General features: G+C 36.7%; 1 protein-coding gene across 1 annotated transcript in view; it reads left to right on the forward strand.

Annotated features, from left to right (window-relative positions):
- Positions 1–857: 857 nt before the first annotated feature.
- The window catches only part of gpc1a (glypican 1a), a 31,219-nt gene continuing 19,967 nt past the window's right edge, over positions 858–12,109 (forward strand). Inside the window, exon 1 of the mRNA XM_081383671.1 lies at positions 858–1,382. Coding sequence (XP_081239797.1) covers positions 1,226–1,382 — 157 coding nt within the window. The 5' untranslated portion in view covers positions 858–1,225. The remainder of the gene's footprint in view (positions 1,383–12,109) is intronic.

Raw genomic sequence — 12,109 nt, forward strand, 5'->3', positions numbered from 1 at the left:
GTCTATCATCTATCTATCTATTGTTCTGTCTCTATACCTATCTATCCATCTATCGTTCTTTCTGTCTGTCTATCTATCTATCAGTCTGTCTATCATCTATCTATCTATTGTTCTATCTATCTATCATCTATCGTTCTGTCTATCTATCTATCCATCTATCTATCTATCTATCTATATCCTTCTATCTTTCTGTCTCTGTCTGTCTATCATCTATCTTTCTATCGTTCTATCTTTCTATCTATTGTTATTTCTCTATCTGTCTGTCTATCATCTATCTATCTATTGTTCTGTCTCTATCTTTCTATCTATCCATCTATCGTTCTGTCTGTCTGTCTATCTATCTATCTAACTGTCTGTCTATCATCTATCTATCTATTGTTCTGTCTCTATCTGTCTATCTATATATCTTTCTGTCTGTGTATAGGGTATCTATCTATCTATCGTTCTGTCTTTATCTATCTGTCTGTCTATCATCTATCTATCCATCTATCGTTCTCTATCTATCTATCTATCTATCTATCTATCTATCTATCTATCTATCTATCTATCTATCTATCTATCTATCTATCTATCTATCTATCTATCTATCTATCTATCTATCTATCTATCTATCTATCTATAACCAGCCTAAGTTCACTGATCATAACTAGTTATCCCAATCTGTGCACCAGTCAGACCATATTGGAAGACCAGCACCATCTCGTTTAAGCTGTTTTTCAACACGAAATACATTGTTTCTATGAATAAGCGAATCGATTCGTCGGAATCATTCAAAGGAACCGATTCAAAAGAACGACTCGTCCGCGAATCGGACATCACTATTGTTCGGTGAGAACGGGACAGTAAAGAGACAGACAGCACAGGAGCGCGCGGCAGCAGCAGCACTGGGCGCTTTAACCAGATATTCCTACAGCAGTATTTACTGTTTATACCACAGTAGCTACTTGTAGGGATATTATAAGTTATGCATTATTAATAGGCTACTGCGTAAAGACATGAGCACCAGAAACAGATCCCCACCGGACTGATCAATAACACGCATCCTCTTTCATCAGGACCACCGGCTTTAAACCTGGACGTGCATTTACATCCCTAAACAAGTGGATTTTTACTATAGTATCCTGCTGTTGTAGGAAGAATCGGATGCTTTGATTCGCTGTGTGAAGTGTTGAGCATCAGCGTCAGTGGACTTCATCCTCTTCCTCAGTCTCTGGATCCGGACACAATGGATCTGACAGCGGTCGCGCTGCTCGTGTCGCTCGTCTCCGCGTCTCTGTCTGCGGATAACGCGGGCGGCAAAGCGCGGAGCTGCACGGACGTGCGCCAGTTCTACAGCGGCAAAGGCTTCACGTTAAACGGCGTCCCGCAGTCCGAGATATCAGGTATGAATTATCAGTGATTGTTACAGGTACAGTACTGTCTCATTCATATTCAACACTGACATTAATCTGTGTGTTGACTATGTTTATGTAGACTTCACTCACGAGAATAATTAAGTATCTATCTATCTATCTATCTATCTATCTATCTATCTATCTATCTATCTATCTATCTATCTATCTATCTATCTATCTAACTTCCGTCTGTCTGTCTGTCTGTCCTGTTGTCTTCTGTCTGTCTCTCCACCTGACACGCTCCTTAATTTTAGGCGAGGTGCATGTTCTTATTGTCAAGTTCACATGAACAGATGGAGGGTCCCAGACAAAAGCTCCACTCGCCCCACCGAACAGAACAATAGACGAAACTGTAACTGCTGAAACAGGGCTACACCTGGCATAGTGTTGATCACGAGCGACTTCCCCATTAAAAATGACCTTTCGTTTCATTCATCAGTTTTATATAGACACCAACCTGATGTCTGGATCCCCATGTGGTTTGAAAGAGCGTGTGCTGGAGCTCATCTCCAACAGTATGTGGTCCCTGTAGGTCATGTTACGATGAACACGGTGACGACCAGATTCGTAGGTTTTCCCCAGGGTTGCAGTCTAGGAGTAAAAAAACCTCCCTGTAATTGCAATTTGTGGTATTAGTCAGTGTTGTTGGTGTTATTAGATACACAAAGGGCAGTGAGGTCAGTAAATGGTGGCATTTGATGAGCAAGTCTCATGATTTTCTTTGTCATTTGCAAGTAAAAGGCAGCGGCTGAAATCCGTGCAGTCAGCAAGTGGCTCGTAGCTGGAGCCAGGGATTTTTAATGTTCCCATTAGGGGCCAAAAAAAATGTTGGCAGGTTGTGAATCTGTCCCATGCATGCTGGGTAGTATGAAATCTGCCATCAATATTTATGACACAGCCATCTTTTTGATGACAGGTCGCACATTATAACCGGTAATATGTCACAAATCAGTTCGCGTAAACATGCAATTATATCAGTGCATGATGTGCTCCCAGTTTTTTCTTCCCAGAATTCCTCTGGGATGCATATGTCTAATTGTGCTGTGTGCCCAAGAAGCTAAAGGAGATAAATGATCGCACATGTGCCACACTCACACACATAAACACTTGTAAATAAAGCTCAAACCAGGAAGGAAACATTGCCAATATTCACAATGTACTTTTTGTATAAGATAATGAAAATATATCTGTACAGTATATATCCTGCCTCCTCGTTGTCCACACACAGACACAAACACCTACTGTACACACAAACATCAACGCAACACCGCCTTCAGTAATAAGTGTGTTTGAGGCATTATACATCGGCATCCTCAGCAGATTTGAGAGGCTGGGAGAAACAAAGAGTTCCTATTGGCCGAGAGGAAATTCTCAAGGTCATCGCCTGCGGTCTCAATGACAGAAGGGGGAGACGAGGAAAATGTAGCAAGTGCCGGCCGGCCGCCCACCACCGTCTCGCTTGAGACCGTCTCGTCATCTTTTATCCATTGTTCACACCGTCTGAATAAGTTGTTCGTTTAAAAGCTTTAAAGTGGTTGACGGCCAGATTGTGTTTGTCTGCTTGAAGCGTTCATGTTTATTTAAATGAGATGCGTTATAAGTTAATGGCTAAATATGAATGACTTAAGTTGTGTTGTTTTTGATTTAGACTTTATTTCCAACACAAAACACAAAAGGAGATATTTATAGCATATGTTCAAGCTGCTCTTTTCCATACAATGAAAGTGAATAGGGACTACGGCTCTCAAGCAGGATTTTCTGTGAAGAACCTCTTAAATGTCAGTCTGATCCTCATTCACAGCTTTAGAAGACTTGGAATAAGTCATTTGGATTAGTTTTGTGATGCTTTTCGGAGCTTAACAGCCCCATCCACTCTCATTGTGTAGAAGAGTGCAGCGTGAACATTTTTCAAAACGTCTTCTTTTGTGTTCCACAGAAAGTCATACTGGTTTTGAATGTAATTAGGATTACCTTATTTGACTGAACTCTTAGAAATATGTCACGTTACAGACTTAAAATAAGTTGCAAACAACAATTCATGTTGTGTTTTAATAGTAAGTCAAATTAATCAATCGCGATTAATCGCATCTAACATAAAAGTTTGTTTACATAATATATGTGTGTATATCTATTATTAAATTTATATATATCATATATATGTCTGTATGTGTGTGTGTGCGTCTCTGTATATGTACCTATACACACACACGCATATATATAGTATGTATAAATATGTGTGTGTGTTTGTACATATATATATACTGTATATATATATATATATATATATATATATATAGTATATGCACAGACATATATATATAATATATATACATTTTATAATATATACACTATTTAGTAATGTATACACATACATATAAACAAACTTTTATGTTAGATGCGATTAATCGCGATTAATCGCAATTAATCGATTTGACAGAACTAGTTAATTTGCATCCAATTGCATGTTAATTTTTGCAATATTTTGACAACAGAATATTATACACAATGTTGTTTGAATGTTGAACTGACATTCTGGTTAGTTACACACTGTGTCCGAAATCGCATACTACATTCGGTTTGAAACTTACTTTACGACCATTAAAAAGGTGCGTTCTATATAGTATGAATGTGTCTCGTTTCAATGAAATTCAGACGCACTACATCCGCCATGTTGTGACCTACGGCATCAGTTGCGTTGCTTCGCCACCAATCATAAATCTGTTGGCGTACTGTTTTTCACTTACTATATAGTAGACAAGTATCGGACGCAGCGACAGAGTCGTCATTTCTGCAAGATGTTATTTTGATGCCTCTTTAACTGGTGTGACAGTGATACCCACACTGTGCATTCTGAGTTGGAGGGTTTGAGGTTTCCGCCGCATTTTTTTTAGCATGTTTTAGAAAGAGCTGATCATAAAGCATCACCTAAAGGTCAGAGAGGAACCAGAGCCGAATGCCGCTGTCTAGAATTACCGACGCAACTGGTGTGTCTCCCATTTTTACAAACACAGAGGCAGCGTATTGTTCAACGGAGGGGACTATGTGACACTTTGAGCCCTGCGGTCACTCGAAACAATGACAATCTCACATTTCCCTCAAGTAGGCCACGAAGATGTGAGTCTGGTGGGGATGTGTGCGACCTCGCGTTTGTTTGCGATCGTAACTTTGCTATTTATTTCCAGGTTTTGAAAGCGAGATCCGAGTATCCAAGTGTTGACGAATTAGTGATGTTTGGACCCTTGTAACCTGTAGCCTCAGCGCTGGCTCATGTTTGCTGTTCTTCTATAGAGCGAGGCACACACCCATGAGCCCTGTGTGAAATGAAAGAGGCACACACCCATGTTCTCAGCCACACTGACACACACACACATCCAACCCCCGTAGATCAGACAGGGCAGGGGCCTGATTCGGTTAAGCTTTTTGCATATATCAAACACGTTCGCACATGCAAATTCAATAACACGGTCGTTCAGTGGAGAGTGACAATCAAATTCGCTCATTTGACGTTGTTAATTAGTTTTACGCATCTAATTTCTGTTTGCACGACTGTCACACATTTTAATCCAGTGGTAATTCCTCACAAATTATGGAATTATTAGGCATGAATTACTAAATCATTATTTTTAGCATAATTATATACAATTATACACATAAATACATATAATACATCATTGAATATATATATATATATATATATATATATATATAATATGATGCATATGATGAAAATGTATACGCATATGATGAAAATGTATATATTTTATTCAATTCAATAATAATATTTACTCTAATATCAACTCGTGAAAATGTGGCTTTGTTCGTTTAGATTATATTATTGAGTATGAACTGATTTCATTATTATTCAAAATTGAATACTGTTAATTATTACTATTATATTTAATTTTTTTATATATTAAGGTTTAATATATTTACAAAATATTCTGTCATGTAAATCAAAAAATGCTTCATATGATTCTAAATGAACTAAAATAATATGTATGTATTGTAATATCAACTTGTGATCAATTTGGCTATATTAGTTTAGATTAAATTATTAAGTATGAACTGATTTCATTATTAAATGTAATCGTATATTGTACATTATAATATTATTCATTTTAAAATTGAATATTATTAAGAAAAATAATTATTATATTTAATATTTTTATAGAATGTTCTGCCATGTAAACAAAAAATGAAAAATATGCTTCACATGATTCTGAATATATTAATTTAAAAAATAATATTTACTGACATTATAAAATATGAACTTATAGTTATTAATAATATTATTTATTCTAAAGTTGTTTTATTATTAACAATTATTATTAATATATTTCATATTTTTATACAGTAAGATTGGTTCTGTAATGTAAACAAAAATTGTGCTTACTTTGATAGCATTTAAATTAGTCATAACATTTACTGTAATATGACCACATCCACCTGGTTACATTAGTCTACATCAACAAAAGTATTTTCATCATGTAGAAATAGGTCCTGAACATTTCATTTTTTACAGTCTAGTTTTAGTAGTTTCAGCCTGTGCTAATACACGCAGTACCAAGAGATTTGTGGTGAAAGCTCATGTTTTGGCAGATGAATTGTGGACTCGTGATTATCTGAGCATAATTACACCTTCTCCCACACAGCTTCTCTCCCTCTGGCCCGCTGATTGTTCTTTTGATGCGCGGGGGTGTTTCTCAGCGGGGATCTGCAGTGCACCGTGAGGCTTGTTAGAGTCGAGATCATGCAGACCTGATCAGATCTTACACCCTCTTGCCCTGCCACTGATCGCGAATAAAAGCACACCTGCACTCGGAGGTACACGCAGCACCTGGAACCACTGACAAGCCTTCTTCTGTTCAAGTGCATTTGGAAAACTAGAGTAGACTCTTCAAGATCTCTAAAAAGCATCGCTTTTGCCCTTAAAAAGTGTGGAGGATACGTAGACATTTATTCACATTAAAAATACAGAATAAATAAATTTTTCAATAAGGTTCTATTTGTAACTACATTAGTTAACATGAACTAACATCGAAAAATACTTTTTAAGCTTTTTTTCATCTCTGCTAATATTAATTTCAACATTTAATAATGCATTATTAAAATCAGATGTTGTATCTGTTATTAATATTTAATGGACCCGAGCTAGCATGAATTAACAATGAACAGCTTTATTTTTGAGGATAACGGCATTTCCCTTGCATAATATATTATTAATATATATATATTGGGGGTCAAAAGTTTAGAATAATTATAATTTTTAATGTTTTTCAAAGAATTATTTTCTGCTCAAGGCTGAATTTAATAGTTTTCAGTTTTAATATATTTGAAAATGTATATAATGTGATAAAACATTAACAAATCTTAATTATTCCAAACTTTTGACCGCCAGTTTACTGTATTTTAAGACTGGAGGGTCTAAACGAAATATATGTTTAAAACTAGGTTCACATGACCTGCTTTGCTAGCTTCTACCCAGTGACATTTACATATATGTAAAATCCAAAACAACATCCATTTCATTCAATTTGATTAGTTCTTACATTCCCTGAGAAACTAACCCTTAGTATAGCATTGTTAGCGCTATGCGCTACTGTAGCAATGCATCAAAACAAAGAAGTGACAGATGGATTTAAACCCAAAATTGTCAACAAAATCGACCCCCTTTTAACAGTTGATTAACCTACACAATATATGTAGCAATCATGTAGCAGTTAGCATTGAATTAGTTAAAAACCCAGCCATGTTGATGTTGTATGTCGATAACACTCTTGCCTTACATAAATCCTTGATTAATTCTTACTCTCCACAACTACAAAAGGAAAACCCTGACACATTTGCTTGTTGAAAACAAATTCAGCTAGGGTTCATTGTTTAAGCTATGCTGTTAGCACCTCTCTAGCTAATTAAATGCATGAAATGGCTCCATTTGCGATTAGTCTTCACCAGCCGTCGACAAGTGTTCGTCACCTCATGCTCCTCGTGTTATTCACATTGTTGTGAATAATTCACAGTAGCGCCCAGCGTTGCTTCAGCCACTTTGCTCTGCCAATATTAATTGCACGTTTTTTTGCGTTAGCCAATTTGCTGGCAGGTTATCTCGCTGCCAACACGCTGGTGAAAGGGAAGAGAGGAGTGAGTGATGAAGACGGAGATGTGATTATCATCGCTGTCAGCTTCTTTGTTCGAGGAACATTATCCTGCTCGAGTGGCAGAGACACAGATGCTGTGAAATGTGTGTTGTCTTGGGGATTTGAAAATATAACTTCTATATAATTTGGTAACTACTATATAATACTATATAATATTAACTACTATATAATTTGGGTCTCATTCACTAATAATGGCATGTATAATTCAAATTTATAAGCACAGGAAAACAACTCCCAAAATAGTTTTTATCTAATTCACAACATGTTATGGGTGTATGGTAATTTGCATAAACACGCCCACCTCCATATATGGGCTTCCCACACTATTTTTTACTTTTTTCCGCCACAAACCAGTTCAACAACCTCACAGCTTGAGCATAATGCAACTTTTCTTACTCTATTACTGTATATAATGTACTATATTTAAGATGAAATAATCATATATAATCTTTATATAAATATAAATCATAAATAATTAATTCATCTTAAAATTCATCGTAATGCTTTTGTAAGTCCACCCAGACATTTGCATACTTGTTTTTCCCCGTAAATTTAGAACAAGTTGAGTATGAAAGTTATTGATGAATGATGATTTGTTCTTGAAAATGTTTGTATGCAGATTTCACATGCAAATTTGTGGATATGCATGGACCTTTTATCTTTTATCTTTTATCCGGTGTCCTAACAACAGGGACATCAACATATCACATTAGGGTTCCGGGAAGGTTTTGACATCATCTTCCGTTGACTGTATTAGTCAGGTAATCTCTTTAGGGTCCTGACATTGAGTGAATTATCAGTTCTTTACCATTTACTCATTAAGTGTTTCCTTGTACTTGTATCCAATGCCTGTCAGACTCTATTAAAGCTGAAACTGTGACGTTCGGGACATGCTATGCATGTAAGTATTCCAAGAGTATTACTGAGGTTTAGTTTGATCACAATAAACAGGCAGCTACTACCCAAAGCCTCCAATTAGCTACAGGAAATGTTAGCAAAACATGTTTTCCCTTCACTATTACCTTGTTTCCGTGTTTCGCAACTCAAAAATTAAGGTCTGTTTTGATACAAAACAATGCTAACAATGCTAAATGCAAATAATACAATGCAACCAAATAGTCATGTGTTGTTAGAGTAGCAAAATAAGTGTGCTAATCATAAGAGAGGAGAAAACATGCCCCACATCATCTTTTGTTGTTGATGTCAAAGACAGTGTCTTGACACTTTAGTGCAAATTCATGTCACTTAGGAGAAGCTAGTCAAATAAACACCGACAGGTAGCATAGCGTCCACGTTTCCTCTAAAATCATGAAAAAACGACCCAGACAGGTCAAAGATCAATCAGAAGTGGTGTCTGATATCTGAAATTGCAGTAAAGATGACAAATTTGAGGTTGTAAAATGTTGCACCTGAGTTTTTTTTTTTTTTACAGTGGAACCGCTAATGCTAAATGCTAAAAGCCCAAATAAATGTGTAGCCATTTCAAAAACAAAACGTATATGCTCTCTGTTAAAGACACACTTGTGACTCAATGCGTGACAGCTCGGGGATTAGGATTTCTTTAAGACTCAAATACTCTGTTCGTAATCCAGGGGCTCGTAATCCAGATTTTAGCGGCGGCAAGCATGGTAATTTGAGAATGTCTCAATGACGTTGTTAGAAAGCAAGGATTTCAAGTTAAAGAAAAGCACTCAAATGACCCCTTTACCTAGCATTAGCTTACGTTTTCAGTGATCGGATAACGTTCAGATAGCACTTGAGCTGTCACTTTGACTGGCCAGGTTGTAAATGTTCCATAAATACATTTAAAAAATTTCCCTTTGTTTTTATTGGTCATTAAAGTACCCTTTTGAAAAAAAAAATATATTTTTTTTTTGCTCTCGGAATTTGAGTATGTTTAAGAAAAAAAAGAAAAAAAAAAAATATATATATATATATATATATAATATAAATTAAAGATAAATATAATACTAATTTATATAATTATATAAATGTACTTTTTATAAAAAAAAATGCAGTTAAAAATAACTGAATCCAGCAGCCAAACACACTGTAATCCATTATATCTGTTGCTGGTGTGTTTTTTTTCCCCATTTGTCTTGACCCTGTCAGCCAATGCGACAGACCATTAGGCTGATGAGATTTATTTATCGTGACATTTTTTATTGTTTGAGTGGAAGCAATTATGAAGAACTTATTATTTTGCATAATGGCTTGCCGTTTCAGTCACGGCACGTTTTCCTTGCTCACTGGAAAAACCTCACGCACCGAATGACAGCCACTGCGGTCGATAAAACTCACTGAGGGATTATAAAATTAATGCATCACACTGAGAATGATGGGACATTATCATTTACTGTTTTTATAGTCTACTTAGTAAGCACATTCTCACTCCCTCCCAGCCTGGTGATTTGCGGAAAGCCCTGTGATTTATCGTTTTTTTTCTGCATGGTTTCTCTTCCTGTAGCTAATTGTACAGCAGTGTACTAGTGTGTATGTACCAGTGGTGATTACTTTAAGGCTATAGAGTGCAACAGCCAGTTCCGGTAACTTACAAACTTATTATAAACTTATTATATACCGATAAACTTATTATAAACCGATAACTTATAAACCTTTAAAGACAACCTTACTGTGAACTACGAAGTTGTTAATAGTATTTGATGGTATTTGCTTCTTTTGAAGCCATCATCCCCCATTATTTATAATTGTTTAACAGCGGAATTTGTTGTGAAAACTACATTACCCATGATGCTGCACAGAAAATTCCACCAATCAAGAGTCAAAACAAGCAAAACACACCAAAAGATCTCCTTAGCTCCGCCCACTCCCCTGAAGCACTGCAAATGTAAAATGTAATCGAGTCCCTATGCTCTCAAAATACTTAAATATTTGAATATATATGTAAGGGTTAATGCCCGATGAGGTGTGCATTGTCAGGTATTAATGGACGACGGTGAGCCGTGAATCGTCCGACGCGCAGCGGAGGGCATTAACCCGAAGGGCATTAACCCGCTTATACCATGGTCACTTGCCAAATAACACATTTTTAAAACATTAGTTTATATTTTAATTAGTTTTACAATCGAAATCTAAAGTTTTTACAAACAATAACTTGGTTTCCCTGGTTACGCCTGACGTTTTTTTTAGCAACCGGAGATATTTATAGTCCGCTCAGCTCGTAGAACCCTTCAGTTTACTGCCTGTTGCTATGGTTACTCACAGCTGATGTAGCCAGCGCATTTATTTATTAATTTCGAACGGTAAACAGTCAGTTTCACCAGAACTCCTTTACTAGGTGTCCTCTGTCACTTTTTAATAGACACCCTGCAGCCAATCAGAATCGAGTATTCACCCAGACCATGGTATAACACTTTTTAATGGACACCCCTGCAGCCAATCAGAATCGAGTATTCATCCAGACCATGGTGTAACACTTTTTAATGGACACCCTGCAGCCAATCAGAATCGAGTATTCACCCAGACCATGGTATAAGCATATTTAAAATATATTGTTTTTATGTATAATCAACTTTTTTAAATGAGTAGTTTTATATTTCCCTAACGTTTTTCCCATGCGAACAACATGGATGACAGCAGATTGCCAAAACAGCTCCTATATGGTGAGCTCTCAGGCAGACGCAAGCAAGGCAGACCACGCAAAAGGTTCAAAGACTGTGTAAAGTCCAACACAGCTACCTACGAGTCCACAATAGATGTGCTGTGCAAAGTATCGTCATCACCGACATCGATGGACTACCAAGAGTGGTGGGGATGAAGCATTGAGCATAAAAAAAGTTGGTAACCAATGCCTTGTAGAAAAAAAAACGCTTTTTTTAGGCTACTGATAGGACTATATAGTCAAAATATTATTAATTTCTACATGCGTAAAACTTTTTTATTGAGGAAAAAATACTAAATGCACATAACTTCAATATTATACAAATATTGCCATAGATAACTGACATCTGTGTTAAAAAACACCAGCCGCCATGGTACGTATAGCCTACCAGAGCTGAATATTTCAGCACCAATATCCAGACTAAAAATACTTCTTAAGAAGAACTGAAGCAACCAGACAGAAGTTTTTGTGGTCTTTCTCTTAAGTTTCTCCCTCTCTCTCTCTTCATCTTAACCCCTTAGCCTGTTTTCCTCGTCCACACTCTCACACGTGTCCTTGTCTCATACTCGATTAGAGATCAGGACGTCTGTTTTAACAAGGTTTGGCAAACACTGTAATGTGCACGATTACAAGAACTGTTTGCACTCTCACACACACACACATGCACGTGTTCACTCGCACACGTGTGTGTCTAGGCAGCCGGGCAGAGTCTGAGCTGCGGTGTATTTTTAGATTTATGGAAACCTAGAAATGTCCAATTCAAAGAGCTGGGTTGTACGCTTAGCCATCTTTCACCATTAGCGAAGCAAGGCACACGTTTTAGAGCACATCCATAATGCATGCTATGTGTCGTGATCTCAACAATTGCTCAAGAAGATGAAGTCGCTCGTATAAGAAACGTATCTTTCCTGCCTCAATGTACTGCCTGAAGCAAA

Source organism: Scardinius erythrophthalmus (assembly GCF_964197995.2).
Source record: "Scardinius erythrophthalmus genome assembly, chromosome: 14".
Taxonomy (NCBI): Eukaryota; Metazoa; Chordata; class Actinopteri; order Cypriniformes; family Leuciscidae; genus Scardinius; species Scardinius erythrophthalmus.